This window comes from Dasypus novemcinctus, chromosome 26, assembly GCF_030445035.2.
Source record: "Dasypus novemcinctus isolate mDasNov1 chromosome 26, mDasNov1.1.hap2, whole genome shotgun sequence".
Classification (NCBI taxonomy): domain Eukaryota; kingdom Metazoa; phylum Chordata; class Mammalia; order Cingulata; family Dasypodidae; genus Dasypus; species Dasypus novemcinctus.
In genome coordinates this window covers 10,087,092-10,113,512 of record NC_080698.1, presented here as the reverse complement: position 1 = coordinate 10,113,512, position 26,421 = coordinate 10,087,092, and the positions used below count along the sequence as shown (strand labels likewise).

General features: G+C 59.5%; 2 protein-coding genes across 15 annotated transcripts; both read left to right on the top strand.

Moving 5' to 3' along the window:
* The first annotated feature begins 862 nt into the window (after positions 1 to 862).
* LAMB2 (laminin subunit beta 2) lies at positions 863 to 13,419 on the top strand. Its single transcript, XM_058288306.2, has 33 exons — positions 863 to 1,185; positions 1,611 to 1,865; positions 2,000 to 2,178; positions 2,263 to 2,398; positions 2,480 to 2,553; positions 2,938 to 3,126; positions 3,211 to 3,274; positions 3,502 to 3,704; positions 3,794 to 3,914; positions 4,230 to 4,418; positions 4,618 to 4,797; positions 4,916 to 5,028; positions 5,301 to 5,380; positions 5,481 to 5,613; positions 5,771 to 5,932; positions 6,011 to 6,138; positions 8,050 to 8,182; positions 8,396 to 8,588; positions 8,660 to 8,803; positions 9,025 to 9,256; positions 9,340 to 9,503; positions 9,585 to 9,809; positions 9,898 to 10,115; positions 10,207 to 10,303; positions 10,395 to 10,767; positions 10,868 to 11,052; positions 11,126 to 11,367; positions 11,447 to 11,795; positions 12,107 to 12,314; positions 12,393 to 12,534; positions 12,618 to 12,794; positions 12,885 to 13,044; positions 13,173 to 13,419. Exons 2-33 carry the CDS (start codon positions 1,781 to 1,783, stop codon positions 13,307 to 13,309), a joined length of 5,415 nt encoding a protein of 1,804 aa, XP_058144289.1. The 5' UTR covers positions 863 to 1,185; positions 1,611 to 1,780; the 3' UTR covers positions 13,310 to 13,419.
* On the top strand, positions 13,419 to 24,916 carry USP19 (ubiquitin specific peptidase 19). 14 transcript variants are annotated; one of them, XM_058288305.2, is made up of 27 exons: positions 13,419 to 13,758; positions 15,189 to 15,448; positions 15,741 to 15,779; positions 15,917 to 16,045; positions 16,132 to 16,265; positions 16,343 to 16,642; positions 16,755 to 16,971; positions 17,100 to 17,256; positions 17,368 to 17,439; positions 17,548 to 17,663; positions 17,779 to 17,993; positions 18,079 to 18,274; positions 18,359 to 18,492; positions 18,597 to 18,755; positions 18,837 to 18,947; positions 19,467 to 19,577; positions 19,659 to 19,760; positions 20,380 to 20,520; positions 20,616 to 20,725; positions 20,962 to 21,099; positions 21,201 to 21,514; positions 21,626 to 21,736; positions 21,825 to 22,041; positions 22,127 to 22,279; positions 22,377 to 22,537; positions 22,619 to 22,797; positions 24,432 to 24,916. In XM_058288305.2, the coding sequence occupies exons 2-27, from the start codon at positions 15,325 to 15,327 to the stop codon at positions 24,546 to 24,548; spliced, it is 3,957 nt and encodes a 1,318-aa protein (XP_058144288.1). In that variant the 5' UTR covers positions 13,419 to 13,758; positions 15,189 to 15,324; the 3' UTR covers positions 24,549 to 24,916. The 14 variants fall into 14 exon arrangements, with proteins under 14 accessions (XP_058144288.1, XP_058144284.1, XP_058144277.1 ...); XM_058288301.2 differs by having other exon boundaries at positions 20,607 to 20,725; XM_058288294.2 differs by having other exon boundaries at positions 20,607 to 20,725; positions 23,794 to 24,916.
* Positions 24,917 to 26,421: the final 1,505 nt, after the last annotated feature.

The window sequence follows — 26,421 nt, the reverse complement described above, 5'->3', positions numbered from 1 at the left end:
GGGTCAGATGGGGGAGTCAAGGTCAAAGCAGGGATAGTGTGGGAGGGTATCATTAAGACCAGACTCCTATAGGGATCAGAGCCGGGGTGAAAGCTCAGAAAAGGGATCAAGCAGTGATTAGGGTCAGGGCTGGTTTAAGGTTAAGGCCAGGGTCAGGGGTCAGGGCCAGGACTCAGAGCCTGGCTCAAGCGGCATGATCCCCAGGGTGGGAGCACCACCTGGTACAGAAGGAGCAGGCTCTGAGGGAGAAGGCGGCCATCCTGCAGGGCCTGGGGCAGCGGACAGCAGAGCTGCTCGAGCACAAGTGGTTGCGTAACAGTGTCTATGCCAACTACTGACTGCCATCTATGGATGCCAGCAAGCGGGAAGCTGGGACCACCTGGGTGACTCAAAGTGACCCCAGAATGACCCAGGAACCCCCTGACTTCGAGAGACCAGAAACTCTACTGAGTGTGGGCTGACCCTGAGTGATCCCTGTGGTGTGACTCCGGGGCCCCCTGGACCTTGAGAAACCAGAGATCATGTAACACCCCCATAAGGCCACCCAGTACTCCTGAGCCCGAGAGGCCCTTCCTCTGAGTGACCTAAATTCCGCGTTTCCTTTAGTATCTCTCTGAGTCGCCATTGTTTACTACATAACTCCCCGAGTGACCAGAAATCCCTTCTCCAGATGCCTGGAGTAACCGCCGCCCCCAGTCCCGCTCCCCTTTAGAAAGCTCCAGGGTCACTCTGCGGAGGGATCCTCCTCCCCTGGGCCAGCAGCTTCAAGCGCTCCCGGCTCGGCCACAGACAGCGCTGGCGCAGCTGCGGCCGTCCCCACCGACCCCGCCCGGCACAGCTCCGCCGCCTCCCAGGTCCCCGCGGTCCCAGGGGCCTGGGCGGGGCGCGCGCCCGCCGGCCGCGCGCATTCCAAGCCCGGGCTCGGACTCTCCCGGCCGGCCGGAAGGTCCGGAGCGGAGTCATTGCCTCCCGATCGGGATCCGCTCGCCGCGGCTGCGGTCGGAGTCGTCCGCCCAGCGGCCACCTTCGTGGGGCGACGCCGAGGCAGCGCTTTTCCTGCCTGCCCGCCGCAGTGACGAAGGGAGACCCCCGGGGTAGAGCGCAGCCTTTCGCCAGCTCGCTCCCTACCTGCGCCCTCTCCTTTTCCTCGGACTGCGCTAGAACTCCCGACCGCCCCGAAAACGGGTGCTCAGCCCCCTTGCGCGCGCTCTCGCCTGCCCCTTGCTGGAGCCTTGGAACCGAACGCCCAAGTCGAGGGTGACCTCTCAGAGCCCCATGATGCCGGAGACGAAGGCTAGGCTCCTTGGCCCGGAGAGGTCCCGGAGATCAGAGCCCTCTCCTTTGCTCTTGCCATGCCCCCAACTTGGGGCACCCCCTTCCAGCCGTGGTCTAGAGCCCCGAACTCCCTACCTCCCCCCCACCCATGGCCTCAGCACGGTACTGGGCCAGATCTGCGGGTGGCGTCTGGCTCCCGAAGGCAGGGCCGTTTTCCGAGGGCAGGCTAGCGCGGGGGGCTTTGGCCGGCGCTCCTCCTGCCCGCGATGCAATCCGCTCCGCGCTTTCCTTCCCACCGCGCCGCCCAACTTTTCTCAAAGTCCCTGTACTTCCAGCCGGTGGAGGGACCGCTGGACAATCCGACGGACAGACGTTGGGCCTGGAGGGGAACCGACTGAGGACCCCTACAAGCAGGGTCAGCACGGGCCAGTAAGGGAGGAGTCAGACGCGGACGACTCGCAGCCTGCTCACCGCCCCCATCCTGGTTCCCCGCCGCCCCTTCAGGATGGAGCGGGCCTCCGGGGAGCGCGGGAGGGCCCCGCGGGGACAGCCTGTGCCCGGCAAGCCTGGACTGGGCCTGCTGCTGAGCGGTGAGGGGGCCTGGTGAGGGTCGAGGGCTGTGGGCTGGGAGGGTGGGTCCTGGGATGACCTCCCTGTTTGGGGGCACGTGGGGTGGGGCTACACGGTGGGAGCGCCGCAGAACCCGCTGCCCTGCTGCCCCCAGTGCTGGCCGCTACCTTGGCCCAGGCCCTGGCCTTGGCCCCGGATATGCCGGGCTGCTCAAGGGGAAGCTGCTACCCAGCCACGGGGGACCTCCTGGTGGGCCGCGCTGACAGACTGACCGCCTCATCCACCTGTGGCCTGCACGGTCCCCAGCCCTACTGCATCGTCAGTCACCTGCAGGTGCGACTGGGGTGGGAACGTGGTGCTTGGTCCAGGCGGGGCTGGCACTGGCTGAGGCACTGACTCAGACCCGAACCGACCCAGGAGGAGAAGAAGTGCTTCCTGTGTGACTCCCGACGCCCCTTCTCTGCTCGGGACAACCCCCAGAGCCATCGTATCCAGAATGTCGTCACCAGCTTTGCACCACAGCGCCGGGCAGCCTGGTGGCAGTCAGAGACTGGTGAGGCTGTGGGTGGGGCACGAGGTGTACAGGGCTGCCTGCCTGTAGCCTCGAGTGTCTGACCTCTGGTTCCTAACCCAGGTGTCCCTATGGTCACCATACAGCTGGACCTGGAGGCTGAGTTCCATTTCACACACCTAATTATGACCTTCAAGGTGCTTGCATGTCTGGGAGCCTATCACCCTGCTTAGTTCCCTCTTGCCCCTGGATGGAGCCCCCAGCTCCTTGGCCCGTCTCCCTGAACTTGTCACGCACTGTGCTCTGGCTTCACGAAAGTCTCCTTCATCCTCCAACCTTCCATTGCCTTACACCTTCAGGCTTTGCACATGCCTTTCTGCAGCCCCAATCCCTGGGCCCCATGACCCCTGAGCCCCTCCACTAGAGGTGGCTCCCCTTCCTGGTCATTGCCTGGCTTCCACTGATTACCCGCACCTCTCCGTGAGTTGCCTGAAAGCAGGGCCAGTCTGGGTAGGGATCTTAATGGGCCCGGGCTGGGCTTGGGTCTTTGTGTCCACTGATGATCCGTACCCCCCACCCAGACATTTCGTCCTGCTGCCATGTTGGTGGAGCGCTCGGCAGACTTTGGCCGCACCTGGCATGTGTACCGATACTTCTCCTATGACTGTGGGACTGACTTCCCAGGAATCCCGCTGGCCCCCCCACGGCACTGGGATGATGTGGTGTGTGAGTCTCGCTACTCAGAAATCGAGCCATCCACTGAAGGCGAGGTGAGAGCTGGGAACTGGGCCGGGGTTGGGGATGATGGGCCTGAGGCAGGATCCAGTGTCTTTATGGACTTTCTGTCACTCCAGGTCATCTACCGTGTGCTGGATCCTGCCATCCCTATCCCAGATCCCTATAGCCCACAGATCCAGAGTGAGTGCTCCACGCTTTGAGCCTGGCACAGTCCCAGCGTCCGGCTGGTGGCTATTTGGGGCCTCAGTAGCTATTCTGGGTTCTTCCTAGGGCAGGTGCCAAGCCTAGTTTAGCTTAAATGGTGGTAGACAGGAGGTCTCCCAAGGTGACCTTGGCAGCTGTAGCCCCTGGGTGGGCATGGGGCTGCAAGCCTGCCAGCTAGTCACCAGCCCCCACCAATCCCTTAGACCTGTTGAAGATCACCAATCTACGGGTGAACCTGACTCGGCTGCACACGCTTGGGGACCACCTACTTGACCCACGGCGGGAGATCCGTGAAAAGTATTATTACGCTCTCTACGAGCTGGTCGTGCGTGGCAACTGCTTCTGCTATGGACATGCCTCACAGTGTGCACCTGCCCCGGGGGCACCAGCCCATGCTGAGGGCATGGTAAGGGGCTTCAGCCAGCTGGGGGAGGGCTGAGGACAGGTACAGGCATGGTTGACAGTGCTGATCACTTACCTGCCCACCCCTCCTAGGTGCACGGGGCATGCGTCTGCAAACACAACACTCGTGGCCTCAACTGTGAGCAGTGCCAGGATTTCTATCATGACCTGCCCTGGCATCCAGCTGAGGACAGCTATAGTCATGCCTGCAGGAGTGAGTGAGACCCCAGCCCCCATAGCCCCAGAGCTCTGTGGCCTGGCCATGCCCTGGGTAGACCTAGAGCTGCTTGGTCAAGCCTCTAAGACCCAGAGTATGTCTGCAGGGTATTTAGGCCTTGAGGCCACTGGATATCCCTTTAGTCTCCTCCATAGTCTGCCCTGGGTGATGCTGAGGCTTTGAAGTTCCTGAGTCCCCACCCACAAATTCTGACCTGTGGCAGGGACCTATGATAGCACTGGGGCCCGCTATGACTCTCACCCTTGGGACCTGGACCTCACATTACCTTTGCCCTGCCTCCCTTCCCCGCAGAGTGCGAGTGCCATGGGCACTCCCACAGCTGCCACTTCGACATGGCCATGTACCTCGCATCTGGCAACATGAGTGGAGGCGTGTGCGATGCGTGTCAGCACAACACGGCTGGGCGCCACTGTGAGCTCTGCCGGCCCTTCTTCTACCGTGACCCAACCAAGGACCTGCGGGACCCAGCTGTGTGCCGCTGTGAGGCCAGGAATGGGCATGGGGGAGGAGAGGTTGAGGCTGGGGTAGGAGCTGGAGAGCCAGACTGTGGTCTGGTTGCGGGAATTGGGGTGGGAGGCTCCAGGTGAAGCCGGATTGGGAACCCGGGGTGAGCGACTGAGAAAGAACAGGGGCTGGTTCAGTTGGGAAGGGGTGACCCTACACCCCCTTTCTATTCCAGCCTGTGATTGTGACCCCGTGGGTACCCAAGATGGTGGTCGCTGTGATCCCCATGACGACCCTGTACTGGGGCTGGTCTCAGGCCAGTGTCGCTGCAAAGAGCATGTGGTGGGTGCTCGCTGCCAGCAGTGCCGTGATGGCTTCTTCGGACTCAGTGCCAGTGACCCTCGAGGCTGCCAGCGTATGTACCTCCTTTCTTAACTCTTGTGCTGACCTTTAGTCCCTGACTTCTTGCTCTTGACCTGCCTGAACGTGAGCACCTCCACAGCCCCCTAAAGTGCTGGTTGTTCTTCCTGCAGGATGTCAGTGTGATGCACGGGGCACAGTGCCTGGGGGGACCCTTTGCGACCCTGACAGTGGAGCCTGTTTCTGCAAGCGTCTAGTGGCTGGACGCGGCTGCGATCGCTGCTTGGTGAGACTGTGGGGATGGGGGGTTCTGGGGCCCTGGACTTGTCCTCAGAACATAGTACTGAAGGCATTGTCTGTGCTTAAATAGTGGGTGCTGAAAGCTTGGGGTAGACTCCTGGCTGAGAGGCCTCAGGTCTGGGAAACCAAGGGTAGGGGCCAGTGACTTGGGGGCCATCTTTTCACCAAGGGAAGTTAGAAGCTGAAAACCTCCATTGAAGGCTCTGCTGGGTAGCGATGGGGTCAGTTTCTGGCCCCCAGCAATCCCCTCTCTCCCAGCCTGGCCATTGGGGTCTGAGCCACGACCTGCTTGGCTGCCGCCCCTGTGACTGCGACGTGGGTGGTGCCCTGGAGCCCCAGTGAGTGCTGCCTAAGGGGCGGGGAAGGGGCGGGGAAGGGGCGGGGGCAGAGCCTGGGCGGGGGAGGGGACCATTCTAGAGTAACCGCGGTGCCCCCCAGGTGCGATGAGGCCACAGGTCAGTGCCACTGCCGCCAGCACATGGTGGGGCGACGCTGTGAGCAGGTACAGCCGGGCTACTTCCGGCCCTTCCTGGACCACCTTAAGTGGGAGGCCGAGGATGCCCGAGGGCAGGTAAGGCGGGACGGGGCAGGGCCGTGTCAAAAGAGGCGGGGCTTAAGCTGGAGGGGCGGGCTGTGGGCGGGGTCTCGAAGGGACCGCTAGGGTTTAGGGGCGGGGCCGTGGCAGAGGAAGTCTCAGCTTCTTACCCCTGGGCGGCGATGTCTCCCAGGGGCCGGTCGACCTCGTGGAACGCGTGGCCACCGCCGGGGGATCTCCGTCCTGGACCGGCCCGGGCTTCGTGCGGCTTCGAGAAGGCCAGGCACTTGAGTTCTTGGTGGCCTCTGTGCCGCGGGCCATGGACTACGATCTGTTACTGCGCTTGGAACCCCAGGTCAGACGCTACGATGTGACCCCGAACTGAACTTCTGCATGTGGGGTGCCTCCTCCATCATACCTTCCCCCCACCCAGGTACCTGAGCAGTGGGCAGAGATAGTACTGACTGTGCAGCGCCCAAGACCTGTGGCTGCCGCCAGCCTGTGTGGGCGTGTGCTGCCGGAGGATGACCGCATCAGGGGGACTTGGCAACCAGATGCCAGGTGAGGGCCTCAGGGTAGCACCCACAGAGGTGTGTGTGTGTGTCGGGAGGCCAGTCTGAAGCTTCCTCCAGGGCACCTGGAAGATCCCACTGCCAGCCTGGACATCCCACACTGAGCTCATTCATCCGTTCCTTCATTCAAGGAATGCTTCCTCAAGAGTGCTGTTTGCCAGGCACTGTTGGGCACGGCTGGCCCTGGGTTAACGGAAGGCAGTAGAAAGAAAAGGTTTGCTCTCGAGGGGGTCTAAGGGCCGACTCCGAGGCAGGAATTAAAGGGAAACCATCCAGTGTCACCATAGGGGGTGCCCACGGGGGAGCACAGTTGGAGGGGTGCTAAGGGCTAGAGCACAGAGAACTCTGTCCGCCAGCCCTGGAGCTGAGATTTTGTTCTTAGTGGGTGAGACTTAGGGAGCAGGGATGTGACTGGTCTGATTAACGTCATTACTTTTTGACTGGTGTTTGCTTCGTGTATCATATTTCATCACTTCACTTGTTTTTATCTTGTAAATACTCAAATATACACAGAAGCAGAGAGAATAGCATACTGAACCTGGTCATACCCATTATATACATTTTACCAAATGTGATTACAACAATCTTTCTAGCTGCTGAGTGGAGAATAGAGTAAAGGGGGCCAAGGTGAAAGACGGAAGATCCGCTAGAGGCTGGTGAGTTGGCCAGGTGACAGTGATTCAGGCAGAGGTGTAGCAGTGGACTTGAGAAGGGGGAATGTTCCCGAGGGTTCTAGAGGCAGAGCTGATGGCTTGGGCATGTGGGGAAGAAAGAAGATGGACAGTTTTCCTCCTGAGCGTGGGACGGGGGTGGGACCTTTACTGAGAAGGGGCATGGGAAGGAGCAGTTCTGAGATGCTTAGACATTCAAGCAGAGAAGGCCAATGAGTGGTTGCATTTCTATGTCTGAAACTGCTGGAAGGGGTCAAATTTGAGATACAAGTTTGGAACTTGTTGCTAAAAAGGTGGTCCTGGATGAAATTAGGAGAGAAAGGGGGAAGACTAGAACTAAGTTTTGGAGCACTCCAGTGTTAGAGGCCAGTAGAGAAGGAGCTAGGAGGATAGGTGAAAAATGGGGATTTGAGTGGGGTCCCAGAAACAAAAAGAAAAGAGTATATCAAGAAGGAAGATGCATTGATCTCATTACATGCTGCCAAATCCACAGATAAGAATAGAGAAGTGGCCACTGGGTTTGGCTAGATTGAGGTCATTGATGACCTTGGCACAGGCTGACTCCATGGCATGATGGCATGACAGGCAGAAGCTTTCCTGGTATGGGAAGTTAAAGAGTGGAGTCAGTGGCCAAAGTTGTCTCTTTTTAGGAATTTCTTGGGCAGGAGAGCAAAGATGGGGCAGCAGCTAGAGGAGGACTCTGGGGATTGAGGGAAGATTGGGAGGGGGGTATGTAAAAGAACCTTAGCATAAGGGAACCTGTGTGGCTCAGTGGTTGCGTGCTGACTTCCCACGTAAGAGTAATCCTAGGTTCAATCCCTGGCCCCAGTACCTCTGAAAAAAAAGAACCCTAGTATGGGAAAAAGGGAGAGGGAAGGGAGGCGAAGGAGTCTCCGTGAAGAGGAGCCGAGGTTATAGTTGGGATCAAAGGAAGCACAAAGTGGTTGTTGAGAAGAAATGGCAAGGACTTGTGCCAGGGAAATGGTATGAAGTTGCCAGGCTGTAGGGGGTGTTTCCAGTGCGACTGGCCTGCACAGGTTTATCATTCCAGCGAGCCACATTTAAAGAGTCTTCTCCACAGATGCTCAGCTGTCTTGGGCCCAGCCTAGTGCAGCCCTGGTCTCTGCTGTGGCCGATGGTTTGGGAGGTGCACGTGGGGTGGGAAAATCCCAGGATGGTGGACCCAGGAGCCCTGCGTTACCCCCCTACCTTCCCCCATTCCCCCCTAGGTACTTGGTGTTCCCTAGTCCAGTCTGCCTTGAGCCTGGCATCACCTACACACTGCATCTGGAGCTTGTACGAGCAGGAGGAAGCACCCAGCCTGGGACGGCCGCCTCTGGTCCAGGGCTGCTCATTGACTCGGTGAACAGTCTCCTCTTCCCCACACCAACCAAAGTGTCAGGGCCTGGGGAGTGGGGCCCGGAGTGATGGCTGGAGAGAAGGGAGGGCTCTGTGACAGAAGAGGCACCGTGCTGTGCCAGGATGGGACGGCCAGCGGTCGTGCTAAGGTGAATGTCGTAGCATTGCCAGTGCAGTCCCGCATCTGAACCTCACTCTTCCTTCCTGTCCTTCCAGCTGGTGCTGCTGCCCCGTGTCCTGGGGCTGGAGATGTTTAGTGGGGGTGATGCTACTGCCCTGGAGCGCCGCGCCACCTTTGAACACTACCGCTGTCACGAGGAGGGCCTGGCGCCCAGCAAGACGCCCCCCTCTCAGGCCTGTGCCCCGCTGCTCATCAGCCTCTCCACCCTGCTCTACGGCGGTGCCCTGCGTGAGTGCCTGTGGCATGGGTGGGCGAGGCAGAGGTGAAGGCCCAGCCTGACTTGCTCCCCCACCCCCCAGCCTGTCAGTGTGACCCCCAGGGCTCACTGAGCTCTGAATGCAACCCCCATGGCGGTCAGTGCCTGTGCAAACCTGGAGTGGCTGGACGCCGCTGTGACGTCTGCGCCCCTGGTTACTATGGCTTTGGCCCCATGGGCTGTCGAGGTAACTGCTGCCCCGTATTCCCCCCTACTCTTCTCTCTCCTCCCCACTACTCTTCTTCCTCCTTTTAGTTGTGCTCCTTCCTCCCTCTAACTCTGCCTTGGACCCCATACTCTCAGCCCTGAGTCACTTGCTTCCCTTCCATTCTCTGACCTCCCTCCCCTGACCCCACCCGGCCTGCCCTGGAAACCCCTTCCCTGGCTCAGCCTCTGACTTGTTCCCAGCCTGCCAGTGCAGCCCTGAGGGGGCGCTGAGAGGCCTATGCGAAGGGACCAGTGGGCAGTGTCCCTGCCGCACTGGTGCCTTTGGCCTTCGCTGCGATCGCTGCCGCCGTGGCCAGTGGGGCTTCCCTAGCTGCCGACCCTGTGTCTGCAACGGGCGCGCAGATGAATGTGACACCCACACAGGCACTTGCCTGGGCTGCCGTGATCACACGGGGGGTGAGCACTGTGAAAGGTGAGCCCGGAACAGCTCCAGGTGGGCTGGTGGGTGGGCAGGCCACCCAGGGATGACACAGCTCTTCCTGCCCCGCCCCGCAGGTGCATTGCTGGCTTCTATGGAGACCCACGACTGCCACACGGGGGCCAGTGCCGGCCTTGCCCCTGCCCTGAAGTTCCTGGGAGCCTGCGACACTTTGCCACTTCTTGTCACAGGGACAGGTACTCCCAGCAGGTCATGTGCCACTGCCGGGCAGGCTATACAGGTGAGTAGGTAGGGTGGAGGCATGGGTTTGGGGTGGTATGGCTGGGCTGGGCATTCACACTGCCCCCCTGACTGTGGGCAGGGCCGCGGTGTGAAGCTTGTGCCCCTGGGCACTTCGGGGATCCATCGAGGCCGGGTGGCCGGTGCCAACTCTGTGAGTGCAGTGGGAACATTGACCCTGCGGACCCAGATGCCTGTGACCCCCACACGGGGCAATGCCTGCGCTGCCTACACCACACAGAAGGGCCACACTGTGCCCACTGTAAGCCTGGCTTCCACGGGCAGGCTGCCCGACAGAGCTGTCACCGTGAGTGCGGGCATGGGATGGGATGGCCAGGGTGGGGCTGCACTGCTCGAGCTCCCCTTGACTAATATGCTCATCTTGACTGGCGCAGGCTGTACCTGCAACCTGCTGGGCACAGATCCCCAGCAGTGCTCATCCACTGACCAGTGCCATTGTGACCCAAGCAGTGGACAGTGCCCGTGCCTTCCCAATGTCCAGGGTCTAAGCTGTGACCGCTGTGCCCCCAACTTCTGGAACCTCGCCAGTGGTCATGGATGCCAGCCCTGCGCCTGCCACCCAAGCCGGGCCACAGGCTCCACCTGCAACGAGGTATAAGACCTCCCAGCAGGTCCCTGGGTGGGTGGGTCCCAGCTGTCTGCCTCCGACAAAAGCTCTGACCCCCACCCTCTTCCCATCCTAGTTCACAGGACAGTGCCTGTGCCGAGCCGGCTTCGGTGGGCGGACTTGTTCTGAGTGCCAGGAGCTCCACTGGGGAGACCCTGAGTTGCAGTGCCGTGGTAAGGGAGCCGTTGGGGGCCAGCGTGAATGGGGGGACTTCCCAGTATGCCCCACTGGGGCCTTAACTCTGTGGTCTGCCCTTTCTTACAGCCTGTGACTGTGATCCTCGTGGAATAGACACACCTCAGTGTCACCACTCCACGGGCCACTGCAGCTGCCGTACGGGAGTGTCTGGCGTGCGCTGTGACCAGTGTGCCCGGGGCTTCTCGGGAGTCTTTCCTGCCTGTCATCCCTGCCATGCATGCTTTGGGGACTGGGACCGAGTGGTACAGGACTTGGCTGCCCGTACACGGCGCCTGGAACAGTGGGCACGGGAGCTGCAGCAGACAGGTGTACTGGGCGCCTTTGAGAGCAACTTCTGGAATGTGAAGGAGAAGCTGGTCACTATACAGGGCATTGTGAGTGCCCGCAATACCTCAGCTGCTTCCGTCACACGGCTCGTGGAGGCCACGGAGGAGCTGCGGTGCGGATGGGCCTAAGGATACACGGCGGGATGGGGCAGAGGCTCACAGGACCAAGGCTGGAGCCTCTCTAAACACCTCTCCCCTCCACACCCGGTGCAGGCGTGAAATCGGGGAGGCCACTGAACACCTGACTCGGCTGGAGGCAGAGCTGACAGATGTGCAGGACGAGAATTTCAACGCCAACCACGCACTAAGTGGGCTGGAACGGGACGGGCTTGCACTTAATCTCACGCTGCGACAGCTCAGTCAACATCTGGACCTGCTCAAGCATTCAAATTTCCTGGGTGAGTTGCTGGCCAGCTGGGCAGGTGGACCAGTGTTGATCTCCACCTGAGTGCCTACCTCTGCCCACCTTAGGTGCCTATGACAGCATCCGCCATGCCCATAGCCAGTCTGCAGAGGCAGAACATCGTGCCAACACCTCTGCCCTGGCAGTGCCCAGCCCTGTGAGCAGCTCAGCAGCTACCCGGCAACGGGCAGAAGTGCTGATGGGTGCCCAGAGGGAGGACTTCAACCGCAAGCATGCAGCCAACCAGCGGGCCCTGGGCGAGCTCTCTGCCCTAACCAACACCCTGAGCCTGACAAGGACAAATGAACTGGTGAGGCACCAATCTGGGTTGAGGCAGGTGGGCATGGCTGTTCCTTTCACGGGGCCTTGACTTGATTTGTGCCTGGCAGGTATGTGGCGCCCCAGGGGATGCACCCTGTGCGACAAGCCCTTGTGGAGGTGCCGGCTGTCGGGATGAAGATGGGCAGCCCCGCTGTGGGGGCCTCAGCTGCCACGGGGCAGCAGCCACAGCAGACCTGGCACTGGGCCGGGCCAGGCACACACAGGCCGAGCTGCAGCGGGCATTGGCAGAAGGTGGTGGCATCCTCAGCCAAGTGGCTGAGACCCGTCGGCAGGCAGGCGAGGCACAGCAGCGGGCACAGGCCGCCCTGGACAAGGCTAATGCTACCCGGGGACAAGTGGAGCAGGCCAACCAGGAGCTGCGGGAACTCATCCAGAATGTGAAGGATTTCCTCAGCCGTGAGCACCCCATATGGCCCCGCCATTTGTCATTGTCTCCCCTGGGTCTGTGACTCCTTCCCTGGGTCCACGCATGAGCCTGGGACCTGTACTGGACCTGTGTTAATGACCCTTGTCTGACCTTTTAGCCCTTGCTCATATATGGTTCTCAAGTCCATGTCCCTGATCTGTGCCCCAAGTATAGTCTCTGTCCTTGTGGCTATGTCCCTATGACGTTGTCAAACCCATATCCCACGTATGCTCCTGAATCCATGCCCCCATGTCCATGCTGGAATATCTGTCTTTCTAAACCCTTGCCTATGTCCCTGTAGAGGAGGGAGCTGATCCTGATAGCATTGAGATGGTAGCCACACAGGTGCTTGAGCTCTCCATCCCAGCCTCACCTGAGCAGATTCAGCACCTCGCAGGTGCGATTGCAGAGCGCGTCCGGAACCTGGCAGATGTGGACACAATCCTGGCGCGAACTGTGGGAGACGTGCGTCGGGCTGAGCAGCTACTGCAGGATGCACAACGGGCACGGTCTGACCCTGACCCTGGCCCCCCATCCCTGACACCTGGTCCCGATGTCTGCAGCCCCTGATTGCCCCTCTTCCCCAGGACCCAGGCTGAGGGTGAGAGACGGAAGGCAGAGACGGTGCAGGCAGCACTGGAGGAGGCCCGGCGAGCACAGGGTGCTGCCCAGGATGCCATACAGGGGGCAGCAGTGAACACACACAACACAGAACAGACCCTGCACCAGGTGTGGCCTCCCTGGGTCATCAGTGGGGCCAGGTTATGGGCGTACCTCATGTGTCTATTTAACCCTGGGTCCCCCTGTGGCAGGTGCAAGGGAGGATGGCAGGTGCAGAACAGGCACTGAGTTCTGCAGGTGAGCGGGCTCAGCAACTAGATGCACTCCTGGAGGCTCTGAAACTGAAACGGGCAGGGAACAGTCTGGCAGCCTCTCGGGCTGAAGAGACAGCAGGCAGTGCCCAGGGTCGCGCCCGAGAGGCTGAGCAGGTGAGTTGGGGCATAGCCATCTGGAGGGGTTGGGGTGGAGGCCGGGCCTCCCCTAGGCCACCAGGCTGACTCTGCCCTCCACCTCTGAAGCTGCTACAAGGCCCGCTGAGTGACCAATACCAGACGGTGAGGGCGCTGGCTGAGCGCAAGGCCCAGGGCCTGCTGGACGCACAGATGCGGGCAGAGCAACTGCGGGATGAGGCTCGGGGCCTGCTGCAGGCCGCTCAGGACAAGCTGCAGCGGCTGCAGGGTGAGGAGGGGGGGGTGTGTGAGAGGGGGTGTGGGGGGTGTTGCTTCTGAGAGGGTGGGTGACGGGTGGGATAGGGAGGGCTGTGGGAGTTGGGAGTGCACCTCGCAGCTGAGACCTGCCCCTCCTAGAGCTGGAGGGTGCCTATGAGGAGAACGAGCGTGCCCTGGAGGGCAAGGCAGCCCAGCTGGACGGGCTGGAGGCCAGGATGCGCGACGTGCTTCAAGCCATCAACCTGCAGGTCCAGATCTACAACACGTGCCAGTGACTCCTGCCCAGCGCCCACCCCAGCACCTAGCCTCGGCCCTCACTATGCTGTGCTGCACATGGCAGAGCTCCCGGCTCGGGAGCGCCCCCAATAAACCGGTGTGAACTCCCGCTGTGCTGTCTCGCTCTGATTAGGGGCGGGCGGGGGCTCTGGGCCCGAACCCTGGCATTGGGTGGGCACTGGGCTCCGCCCTCTCTGCTCGGTTCCGCCCCCGAGCTGCCTGTCGCCGCGTGCCTGCTCCCGCCGGAAGTGCGTCACCGGCTCGGCGCTCCGCCTCCCGGGGCCGTAACTAGAAATCGAAACAAAACAAGCTGCTGAGGCGGCGGCGGCGGCAGCGGCGCCGGGACGGGGGAGGGGCGCGCCGGAACCGGAACCGACCTGACGCCGGAACCGGAACCGAGAGCGGGTTGCCAGGGCCCGACCAGGGCTGGCAGCGGCGGCCTAGCTCGGTGAGTGGGGCTGGCCGCCCCTCGTCCTCCGCCTGGCCCGAGCGGGGAGACCGGGGCGCGGGCCGGGGGCGGCCTCCTCAAGGTCACGGGCCGTGCCAGCCCGGCCTCTCGAGCCCGGTGGCGCGCCGGGCCGCCGACACCAAGGGGCCGTTATGCTACGACCGTAGCCGGCCTCCCGCCTCGGAGTAGGCTGGCGGCGAGAGAGAGCGACTTCCTGGAGGAGGTGGTGGCGGGCTCGGGGTTAGGCTGAAGCTCGGTCGCGGCTCGATCGCGACCCGGCCGGGTCTCAGGTCTGTGGTCAGTACTCTGGCGTAGCCGTTTTTAGCCGGCTCTAGTGCCCAGACAGCCCTTTCCACACCCCGAAGTCCGGCGAGGATGGGTGAGGGGTGCGCCCTTCGGCTGGGGCCTGCGTAGGAGGTGGCAGGTGTCCGCCTCTCCGCTCCGGATCCAGCCCCTCCAGCCCTACATTTAACCCGTGGAAGGGTCTCACACACACAAACACATACAGGCGAGCCCAGACTCCCTGTCTTGCTACTGGCTCAGGCTAGGCTTGAGACTGCTATGGTCCTGGAATGGTAGTTCAACCCCGCCCCCATCTCAGTATCTGATTGGGACGAACTTCATCTTGGATGGAGAAGAGGTCCAGAATTCACTGGTTTCTATGGCTCAGAGCTGATGAAGGAGGGAACCGGGAAGGGAGGGATGATGTTTGTTTCAGCCTCAGATTGCCTGTCTGGCCTGGACAGGAGGGAGAGCTGCTAAAGGGGCAGTGTAGCATCTAGATACCATTTTCATTCCAGCTTTTGCAGGCCCCTCTCTGCTTGGGAGGGCTGGGGGAGAGAGATCTCTTTTGGGATGGAAGAAGGGAATTTAATCAATGCTCAGGGGCAGGTTTCAGTGAGGGTGAGGGCACCTTGGTCACAGGACTTTGGCTGGACAGTGGTAGAGCTGGGCTGGGCCTGTTGTCAATCACAGGGCTTGGTTCTGCTGCTTGAATGCCTCCTCCTTTCTGCCTTCCTTCTCTACCTCCCACTTCTTGGGTGGTGACTAAGCAGCCAGTGAGAGTGAAGGAGAAATGAGTGCCCTGCCCAGAGCACCAGCCCCATGGGCGAGAGCCATGGCTTTTGTCCAGAGTGGTGGAGGAGCCTGGTCTCAGGCCATGGCTGCCTTGACCTGGCACATCCTTAGCCGGGCTTTCAGCTTTGTGGGTCTGTTATGGCAAGCATTGAGGAGGCTTGGCCTGAAGTGGTTGCTGCTACTTGCATTATTTATTCCCCTTTCAGAATAGCCTGAGAGTATCCCGGGCTACTTCAGGTCACTGGGAGATATTACTCTGTAGGATTAGGAGTGTCCTGGGTTGCTGAGCCCTGGCTGTAGCCAAGGAGCAAATTGTTGGGCCTTGGCAGTGATCACGGCTCCTTTCTCATTAGGCTGTCGGTTCCCTGTTGGAGAATTTGGCCGCAAAGAACTGCCAAGATAGCTGGGCCAGGAAGGAAGCGCCGCAGCCCTGACCCAGACGCTGTTGCCGACCCCGGGGCACTCTGGCTGTCGACCAAGCGGCTCAAGATGTCTGGTGGGACCAGTGCCACAGGTCCGAGGAGAGGGACTCCAGGACTGGAGGAGGCCACCAGTAAGAAGAAGCAGAAGGACCGGGCAAACCAGGAGAGCAAGGATGGAGATCCTAGGAGAGGTAGGAGTGACATTCCTAGGCTGCTTATGGCCTTTTCTTTCTTTGTTCATGTTGAAGATACAGACTGGGGGTTGGGAGTTGGTAGCAAACAGCAAATTCTTGAATAGATGACATTTTTTTTTCTGCTTCCTCTGTCCTGGGCTGATGCTGAGGAGAACCCATAACAGGCTGGATAGAGCCTCAACTCTGAGGCCTGGGTACTTGGCCAAGTTGTGAAGATGGTGCTTGGTGGGGTGGTGGGAACTTGGAGCCTGCCTCCCCATCATGTTTCCTTGTTGTTTCTTTTTGTCAGGACCAGTGTCCACTCTTCAGGAAGAGCAAGTCAAAGAGGGTGAGAAATGAATGGGCCTTTGGGGGTATAAAGCTTCCCATCTGGTGCAGTCCTGTTAGGGCTGAGTCACTGATACTTGTTTACTTTTATTGGGAACTTGTGGAGACCCTCACCATCCCTTTCTGCTTCCCTTATAGAATTGTTGCTGGATTGGAGGCAGAGTGCAGACGAGGTGGTTGTCAAGCTGCGTGTGGGCGTGGGTCCCCTGCGGCTGGAGGAAGTGGATGCTGCTTTCACTGACACAGACTGTGTGCTGCGGCTTCCAGGTGCAACTGTATGCCGTGAGCCTAGTAGTACATATATGTCCTCTGATAACTCACATCCCAGCTTCTTACCCCCACTCTCTTTGTAGGTGGTCAGCAATGGGGTGGTATCTTCTATGCTGAGATTGAAAGTTCTTGCGCCAAAGTGCAAGCCCGTAAGGGTGGCCTTCTACAGTTGGTGCTACCCAAAAAGGTGCCTCTGCTCTCTTGGCCCACTCTCCTGGTAAGTTTCAGAGCAGGATAGGATGGGGATGCCCCAAGTGCATTGGCAGGGCCTGACTGCTATATCTTTGGCAGAAGAAGCCTCTAGGGACCCAGGATCTGGTGCCAGGGCTGCAGTGCCAGGAGAATGGACAGGAGGTGTCGTCTGTTGCCCCAGAGCCAGGTCCTGAGCCCCGCCGGGCCAAGCAGGAGGCCCGGAACCAGAAGCGGGCCCAGGGCCGTGGTGAGGTAGGCGTGGGGGCTGGCCCTGGGGCCCAGGCAGGACCCAGCGCCAAGAGGGCTGTGCATCTCCGTAGAGGTCCTGAGGGGGAAGCGTCCAGGGATGGCCCTGGACCCCGGGGCGATGCCCCACCCTTCCTGGCTGAGCCAGCCACCCAGGTAAGGGGGTGGTGCCTGGCTGGGAGTTGGGTGATGGGGAAAAGACTGGGCTCTAGTGGGAGCCACCCAGTTGACCCAAGGCTGATCCTGCCCATGGTCTCACCATAAATAGGCTGGGGCTGAGGAACTGCTCCGGGTACCACCACTGAACCCCCAGACCTGCCTCCTGGGCTCAGAAGAGAATCTAGCCCTTTTGGCAGGAGAGAAGACAGCGTCCCCCAGGAATAACCCCATCTCCCCAACCATGGCCCGGAGCAGAGACCCTGGGAAAGGTGACCACTCCAAGGAAGAGTTGGCAGAGGCGGTAGATGCTGCAACCTTGGTGGATGGTAAAGTTGGGGCTGGAGGTGGGCAAGCAAAGCCTTAGGTTAGGTTGCAAGGTTGGTGGGTGAGCGCACTAGAACAGTAACAGGCTGAAACTTGTCCTGGGTGGCACTTAACCATGAATTCAACACAGAGCCTGAGTCTGTGGTGAACCTGGCATTTGTCAAGAATGACTCGTATGAGAAGGGGCCGGACTCGGTGGTGGTGCATGTGTATGTGAAGGAGATCCGCCGGGACACCTCACGAGTGCTTTTCCGTGAGCAGGACTTCACACTCATCTTCCAGACCAGGTAGGTGGGTGGGCAGGAGATGGGGGAGGTACTGGACCTCAGGTGTCCGGGTGTGGCTCATGCCCTGCCTCCTGCCCTGCCTCCTGCCCTGCCCCTGTTTTTCTTCTCCAGGGATGGAAACTTTCTGAGGCTGCACCTGGGCTGCGGGCCCCACACCGTCTTCCGTTGGCAGGTGAAGCTCAGGTGGGTGGTGACCGGCCCCACCCCTGTGCCTGTCTCCTCTTGGGCTCCATCTCCGTGGCTCATATAGCCTGCTCCACCTAAGTCCCTGAGTTTAGCCTTTTCTCACAGGAACCTGATTGAACCAGAGCAGTGCACCTTCTGTTTCACGGCCTCTCGCATTGACATTTGCCTCCGTAAGCGGCAGAGTCAGCGCTGGGGGGGCCTGGAGGCCCCAGCTGCACGAGGTCTGCACACGAGCTCCCTTCATTACTCAGCCCTGCATGACCGGGATGCCCCCTCTGGCCCCCCACCACATGCTGCTAACCACCAGCCCCCTTATTCCCCCTTTTTAAGGTGCAGTGGGTGGTGCAAAGGTTGCCGTGCCGACAGGTCCAACCCCTCTGGATCCAGCCCCACCGGGAGGTGCCCCACACTCCCTGACAGGCCAGGAGGAAGCCCGAGCTGTGGAGAAAGATAAATCCAAGGCTCGATCTGATGATACAGGGCTGGATGGTGTGGTGGCTCGTACCCCCATGGAGCATGTAGCTCCAAAACCGGAACCGCATCTGGCCTCGGTGGGAATCCTGTGGTGGGGTGAGCCAAGGATCGGAGTCTGGGGAACCTCAGGGCTGCTCTCTCATGTCCCTCTTGTTCCCACAGCCCAAGCCCACATGCATGGTCCCCCCAATGCCACACAGTCCTGTGAGTGGAGATAGTGTGGAAGAGGAGGAGGAAGAAGAAAAGAAGGTATGTCTGCCTGGTTTCACTGGACTCGTCAATCTGGGCAACACCTGCTTCATGAACAGCGTCATCCAGTCTTTGTCCAACACGCGGGAGCTGCGGGACTTTTTCCATGGTGAGGGCGAGGCTTGGAGCCCGAGAGTGTGGGTGGACAGGGTGTCTTCCTCTGCTCACATCTCTGCTCGGCTGCTGTTCCTAGATCGCTCCTTCGAGGCCGAGATCAACTACAACAACCCACTGGGGACTGGTGGGCGGCTGGCCATTGGTTTTGCAGTGCTACTGCGGGCGCTGTGGAAGGGTACTCACCATGCCTTTCAGCCGTCCAAGTTGAAGGTGATCTGCAGCCACTCCCACTCTTGGCTGGTGGGGACAGGGAGGACCAGCCAGCTGGGTGTGCAGTGGGTGCTCTGTGCTCACACCTTGGCCCCTGCATCCAGGCTATTGTGGCGAGCAAGGCCAGCCAGTTCACGGGTTATGCACAGCATGACGCCCAGGAGTTCATGGCTTTCCTGCTGGATGGGCTGCATGAGGACCTGAACCGCATCCAGAACAAGCCCTACACGGAGACCGTGGACTCGGATGGGCGGCCTGATGAGGTCAGGTTGTGGGGCAGTTGGTGCTCATGTGCACCCCAACACCCAGGTCTCCTTGGTCTCACCACTCTCTTTATACCTCAGGTGGTAGCCGAGGAAGCGTGGCAGCGGCACAAGATGAGAAACGACTCTTTCATTGTAGACCTATTTCAGGGCCAGTATAAGTCGAAGCTGGTGTGCCCTTTGTGTGCCAAGGTATGATGGGCTTCCTGGCAATGAAGGATCCCTGAAAGAGTTGCCCTTACCTGGCACAGCTAGCCTGGTCTGCCTGGGTTCAGAGGCATGTTGCTGGACAAAATTTGGGCAAGGAAATTAGCTGGGAAGTCATAGGTTCCTGTGTGGTCATAGGTTCCTGAAGAGGTCAGGCAGGGTAGGCTTCTCAGTTGGGGTGTAAGTGATGTTTGGGCTCAGAAACGGGTGTGAGATGTGGCAGGAGTGTGGGTAAGATGGGAAGGGCATGTGGGTGTCGATGAGGCGCATATTGGTTAAGTGGCCAGGCAAAGCCTCAAATGCCAGGAAGGAGGGATGGTTTTCTCCCAGAGGGTAGTGGTCCATCCCGGTCCATTCAGTGTTCTCAAGCCTGGGAGTTTGCCAGTTGGCTCAGGACTCTGGGAACCATCTGAGGGCCCAGTTGGGCTCTGGCTGCATACCAGCATCCTGGCCCCTGGTCCCTGTGCCATGCAGCTACCCAGTGCCACCCCTCTACATCTGTAGGTCTCCATCACTTTTGACCCCTTCCTCTACCTGCCGGTTCCCTTGCCACAGAAGCAAAAGGTTCTCCCAGTTTTCTATTTTGCCCGGGAGCCCCATAGCAAGCCCATCAAGGTAAGGAGTAAACCCCTACCCTCCAGGCTATTCAGAGAACCTGGCTCTCCTCCTCCCCTGACTCTACCCTTGTTACTGCAGTTCCTGGTGAGCGTCAGCAAGGAGAACTCCAGTGCGAGCGAAGTGCTGGACTGCCTCTCTCAGAGCGTGCACGTGAAGCCTGAGAACCTACGTCTGGCCGAGGTATGTTGTCTGTCCTTTCCCAGGCTCTTAGACGTGTGGACTCACAGCACACAGATGTGTGTACACAGTCATTGTCATCTGTACACTTACCTCTGAGTGTGCCTATAGCAGCACGGAAACCGGTGGTGGTAAGCTTTCAGTGGAGTTGTCAGGCTTTTCTCCCCTTTTTGGCGATGCTCGAGCTGCAGGATTGTCTCTCAACCATTGTCCTCCTCCTAACTTGCTGATCCCTGATGTTATTCCAGATTCCTGCATGGGCCCTCCCCAAAGTTTTTTAGCCTCCAACTTGGCAGTCCCCTTTTTCTCAGGGGAGTGTGAGGCAGGAGGCTCCTTGAATATGGCCCTTCCAGGATAACCATGTTTCAGTTACGGCAGGCCCCTGCCAGCTGGTGGCACAGTAGAGCCCTTGGTGTGGAGAGCTGGTGTGGTTGAGACCTGCCTCAGGCCTGGTCTTTCCAGCTCTCTGAAGCACCAGGCTCCTATGGCCCTGAACACTGAGACTGAAACCCCACCCCTCCTCCCACAGCTCTGTGATCAGGACTAAGCCGCCTCCTTGTGCTCTGGGACTGGGCTAAGGAAAGGGCTCCTTCTCACATGGATCTCTGTTTTTTGTCTCCAGGTGATTAAGAATCGCTTCCACCGTGTGTTCCTGCCCTCCCACTCACTGGACACCGTATCTCCATCTGACATGCTCCTCTGCTTTGAGGTGCTATCCCCAGAATTGGCTAAGGAGCGGGTGGTGGTGCTAGAGGTACAACAGGTGAGTGGGGGCCAACCTGGTGGTGGTAGGCCCTGGTGGGGGACTATTCCCTCCCAGCCTTGCTGAGCCAGATGACACACCCCTAGCGCCCCCAGGTGCCCAGCATCCCCATCTCCAAGTGCGCAGCCTGCCAGCGGAAGCAGCAGTCGGAGGATGAGAAGCTGAAACGCTGTACCCGGTGCTACCGCGTGGGCTACTGCAACCAGTGAGGACCCCCATGGTCTCTCCCCACCCGCTCCTCTGTGCCTGCCACTTGTCACCCTGCCCCTCTCTCCACACAAAGGCACACGAGCTTTAAGCCCTCCATCTCCACCCCATTCTACCTGGCCCTGAGGGAAGTAAGGCAGATGTACCCAGTTCCCAGTGCCTCAGATTACCCTCCAATGTGAAGTCTTAAAAGATGGGGCTAAGACCCTGTCCTTCCCTCTTCCTTTTCTCCAGGCTCTGCCAGAAAACCCACTGGCCTGATCACAAGGGCCTCTGCCGCCCCGAGAATATCGGCTATCCCTTCCTGGTCAGCGTACCTGCTTCACGTCTCACTTACGCTCGTCTTGCTCAGCTGCTAGAAGGCTATGCCCGGTAAGTGCCCAGTGGCTGGACTAGAGTGGGATGGGTGGGGGGCAGAGGGTCCCAGAGGCGTGGTGCAGGCTTATTGGATTCTTGCCTTGTTACCTTTGCAGGTACTCGGTGAGTGTATTCCAGCCACCCTTCCAGCCTGGCCGCACAGCCTTGGAATCCCAGGGCCCTGGCTGCGCCACACTGCTCTCCACTAGCTCCCTGGAGGCTGGGGACAGTGAGAAGGACCCCATCCAGCCTCCTGAGCTCCAGATGGTGACTCCCGTGGTTGAGGGAGACACAGGGGTCCTCCGGACGTGGACAGCCCCTGATCGGGGCCCGGTGCCCAGCACCAGTGGAGTTTCTTCTGAGATATTGGCCAGTGGGCCCAGTGAAGTTGGCTCCTTGCCTGTTGGTGAGAGGGTGTCCAGGCCTGAAGGTAAGAGTCAGCCAAAAGGCTCTGGGAGCTGGGGTGAGGGTTAGGGGGCAAGGGAGAGGCTTCTTCAGGCCCCGGCAGGAAGGGGAGCTCTGATAATCATGCTCTTCCTAGCCGCTGTTCCGGGGTACCAACACCCAAGTGAAGCCATAAGCGCCCACGCACTCCAGTTCTTCATCTATAAAATTGACGCATCCAACCGAGAACAGCGGCTGGAGGACAAAGGTGTCTGAGGCTGTGGGTGGAAGCCATGGGATAGCCTGGACTGCCTTCCCCCCACAGCTGCGTGACACCTACCCCTACCCATCTCCAGGGGATGCCCCATTGGAGCTGGGTGATGACTGCAGTCTGGCTCTGGTTTGGCGGAACAACGAGCGCCTGCAGGAGTTTGTGTTGGTAGCCTCCAAGGAGCTGGAATGTGCTGAGGACCCAGGCTCTGCGGGCGAGGCCGCCCGTGCTGGTCACTTCACCCTGGACCAGTGCCTCAACCTCTTCACACGGCCTGAGGTGCTGGCACCCGAGGAGGCCTGGTGAGGACAGTGTAGCAGGAGGCAGGTAGAGGGGCAGGGTGGAGTGGAGACCTGCCGCTCCTGACCTCAGCCCTGTTCCCACCAGGTACTGCCCACAGTGCAAACAGCACCGTGAAGCCTCGAAGCAGCTGCTCCTGTGGCGCCTGCCAAACGTGCTCATCGTGCAGCTCAAGCGCTTCTCCTTTCGCAGTTTCATCTGGCGTGACAAGATCAATGACCTGGTGGAGTTCCCTGTTCGGTGAGCCATGGGTCCTGGGTACTGTGAGGGGAGCTGGAGCCAGGGGACATCCTGGGCTCCTACTAACTGTCTCACTCCTCGCTTGCCGGGGCCACAGGAACCTGGACCTGAGCAAGTTCTGCATTGGCCAGAAGGAGGAGCAGCTGCCCAGCTACGACCTGTACGCTGTCATCAACCACTATGGAGGCATGATCGGTGGCCACTACACTGCCTGCGCCCGTCTGCCCAACGACCGCAGCAGCCAGCGCAGTGACGTGGGTGAGAGCACACACAGCTGGCAGGATAGATATTCAGGGTGGTGGTGCAGGCTGTGCTCACACTCTTCCCATTCTGCTCTAGGTTGGCGCTTGTTTGACGATAGCACGGTGACGACAGTGGACGAGAGCCAAGTCATGACGCGTTATGCCTATGTACTTTTCTACCGCCGGCGGAACTCTCCTGTGGAGAGGCCTCCCCGGGCAAGCCACTCTGAGCACCACCCAGATCTAGGCCCTGTGGCTGAGGCTGCTGCCAGCCAGGTGAGGCATGGGGAAGGCTTCTCAGGGCTGTGAGGAGGCAGGGGGAGGGGGAAGGGATGCAGCTTTCTCTCCTCCAGCCACAGATCTCTGGAGCATTGGCGCTTGTGAGAGTCACAAATAGGGTTCCCTTATATCAAAGCCATAGCCACAGACATCCCTGTGCCCTAGGGATACTTAAAGGTGCACACACGGCAACATGCTTCACCCCGTGGGCACCCATTCAGCACAGGCCAAGCAACTACTCCAAGCCTCACTGGGCATGGTGCTGTGAACAGACTGCACTTGTGCTCTCCCGGCTTCCCTCCGTGTGATCTCCACATGCCGGCCCACAGCTCCTCAGTTATAGAATCGTCTCTGTGTTCTGGCATGCACCCACACTCAGGGCGGGGCTCATCTAGGCTGGCTGTGGTCCTGGGGAGCGGTCACCCTCTCTGAGGTGAACGTTTGCCCCCTCTGAGTCTTTGGGTCTCTGTCTCTTTCATTGACATGAGTGCCATAGGCCTGGTCTGGGGCCACAGCCACATCTCTTTCCTGAATTGGGCTGCTCCTTGCTGCCTCTTCCCTCCCTCAAGCCCTTTCTGCTTCAAGCTCGAAGAAATCCCTACAGACGGCAGTGCTCAGGGTCTAGATGTGGGTAGGCAGTAGAAGGGAGTAGTTTTCCTGGGGATTGACTGTGCTGTACTCCATGACCTTTTCCCCTCTGTGGGAGGCCTGGACTAGAAAATGATCAGATAATCCCCCTTCCCATCCCCATGGGAAGCTGCATGCAGATTGGCTGCCTATCTTGAGGAGGCCAAATGCTATTAAGATTCACCCACCCTGGTGCTCTCAGTCTAGGATCCCTGCTATTGGCCAGCTCAGCTACTGCCTACTGCTTGATTGGGGTACAGGTGATCATGGCTGGTCATGCTCGGTGGGACTGTCATGGCCAGGGGTCTCAGGGACACTGAGTTCCCCCACCCCCTGGGTGCTGATGGACATTTCCACACATCATAGGCTTCCCGGATTTGGCAGGAGCTCGAGGCCGAGGAGGAACCAGTGCCCGAGGGGCCTGGGCCCCTGGGTTCCTGGGGGCCCCAGGACTGGGTGGGCCCCCCGCCACGGGGCCCCACCACACCAGATGAGGGCTGCCTCCGGTACTTTGTCCTGGGCACCGTGGCAGCTTTGGTGGCCCTCGTGCTCAACGTGTTCTATCCTCTGGTGTCCCAGAGTCGTTGGAGATGAGCTTGCCTGCAGGCAGCTGCAGTGAGCTGGCCTGCTCGCCTGCCCGCCAGGCCAGGCTGCCTCTGGTGGCACCTGACCCCAGACTGTGGGCCTCTGTGTACATCTGTGGAAAGATGGTGGGGATTGTACCCCTTCAGGGGTAAAGGGGGCCAGACCTGTCCAGCTATCTGTTCATCTGCTGCTCTGACCCCTGACCTGGGGCTTGCCCTTGCCCAAGCTGCTTCCTGTACTTAAAGTCTTAATAAAGCGAGACTATTCAGGCCCGATCTCGTCTCTCTGTCTCAATGCTGCTGCTGTCTGCGCCTGCCCTGGGGCCCTCCCTTGGGTGCCGGGGCTCTGAGCCAGCACCCCCGGGATGCCAGGCAGCATGCTGGGCAGCCCCCAACCCCTGTCCTCATATTCTGTTGCAGGGACTAGGCCCTGGCCAGGCCCCCGAGGCGGCCCCCCCGCGGACAGCCCCTGAGCGCTTCGCCCCCTCTGTGGACCGCCCAGCCCCCACCTACAGCAACATGGAGGAGGTCGATTAGCAGGTCCCTGGTTGGTGGGCGGGGACCGGGTTTGGGGGAATCCCCTATAGAGGGCCAGCTCTTTGCCACTTCTCTAACCCAGAGGACACTGGCTCCATCCCTGGGGAGCTGGGGTGTGTGTGACTTGGGGCTAATTGTCTCACAGGCAAGAGGCTCTCATCAGCTTGGCCCTCAGCCGGTGGGCCTTGGCTTCTCCAGCTGCCCCAGTGCTGTGTGAATTTGATTCTCAGTTGTACTTTCAATTCTTTTCTGACTCGCATTATAAACGTTATAATTTTATTCTAAAAATTGTAACTTTTTTTTTTTGCATTTTGGAAGTGATTGCTGCTGTTTAAATATATTTTAAAAATAAATAATAAGTAAGCGGACATAGTGACTGTGATGCACCAGGTGCTGCGGCCAACCCCACTCCCCATTGTCTGGTGTGTGTGTGTACGTGTGTGTATGTGTGTTAGAGGCTCTGAAGGTGCTCTGGTCTGAGGAGGAATGGTGGGCATGGAGGGATGGGGGTGGAGTCCCAGCTCACGCCCCATGGGTCATGAAGCCTCGGTGCCTGTGGCCTTTTGGTCCATAGGCTCTGGGTCCCTTGTGGAGATGGCTGTGGACAGCATCGTTAAGACCTCACTTCTGAGGGGTGGAGGAGTATGCCATGAGGCTCCAGAAGCTGACTGTGGGTTAAAAGGTGCCAGCACTGGAGTGGCCTAGGGCTGACAGCCAGACAGCAGGTCACGGAGGACTGGCTGGGGGACAGCAGGAGGCGCTGCCCTCTGGAACCCCCAGCCCATAACAGAGCTGAAGCCTGAAGCCTGCTGGGGTCACTGAGTACCATCCTGGCTCCAGTTGATAATTGTGGGGTCCGTGGGAGGTGCTCACTTCTTAATCTGTTTTTTTTTCTTGTTTATCAAACTTTTATTGAGCTTCAGAAGGGAGTGCGCGCCCAGATCCTGATCAGCTCCTCGAAAAGGGAGAAATTCATGCTTTAGTCCTTGGGATCCCCAGGGGTGGGAGGGCCCGGTGAGATGCCGCCCGCAGAGTCTGCCAGAGCACGGTGCCCGCGGGAGGAGCACGAGGCAGCGCCGCAGGCAGAGGGGCAGCTCACAGACACGTTTATTCGGGCATACAGCTGGCAGAGCTTACGCGAGTGGACACAGGTGGCCGCGTTCCTGTCTGACGCACACTCCATGCAGAGCTCGTTAGTGGTGACCATGAGCAGGTGCGGGGCTCGAAGCTTTCAGAGCTTTACTTCTTTTGTCAGCACTCCTGATTTTATAAATGATGATGCTCATCAGGCCCATTCCTACCCAGATCTCGTGGAAGACTTGGGTATAGTAGGGCTTCATGGGGATCCAAACATTTTTAATAATGCTCTGAAGCATCTCGACGAAGGGGCAGCTCAGACCGGACCAAGACCCCACCGGCAGCGGCTCCCGAAGGTCACCGAGTACCTCACTTCTTAATCTTGAGGCTCAGTCTGGGCAGGACAGATGTGGCCAGAGTGCCAACTACTCATGGAAGAGTGTAGTTAGAATTTAGGCTCAAATCTCAGGGGCGATCCTCTTCCCTTCCTGTTCTTAGGTCTTCCTTCGTCTCCTTAGTGGTTTGAGCACTATCAAGATCCCTCGGGGGAGAAAAGCACAGAAGCAGGGCTAAACTCAGAAGATGTCCCTTGGGAGTGAGGGTGCTGGGCCTTGCCGGGCCATCACTTCCACTGAGACCTTAGGTCCTGACAGTGGTCCCAGGCTGTTCACCCATAATAGGCCTGCAGACTTGTCCCCCAATCAAGGCCTCTGCCACACAGAGCAGGGGCAAATCTTGTGAAAAGCCCTTTGACTCCCTTTGTGGATAATGCTATCTCCTCCTCTCTCCTGTTGCA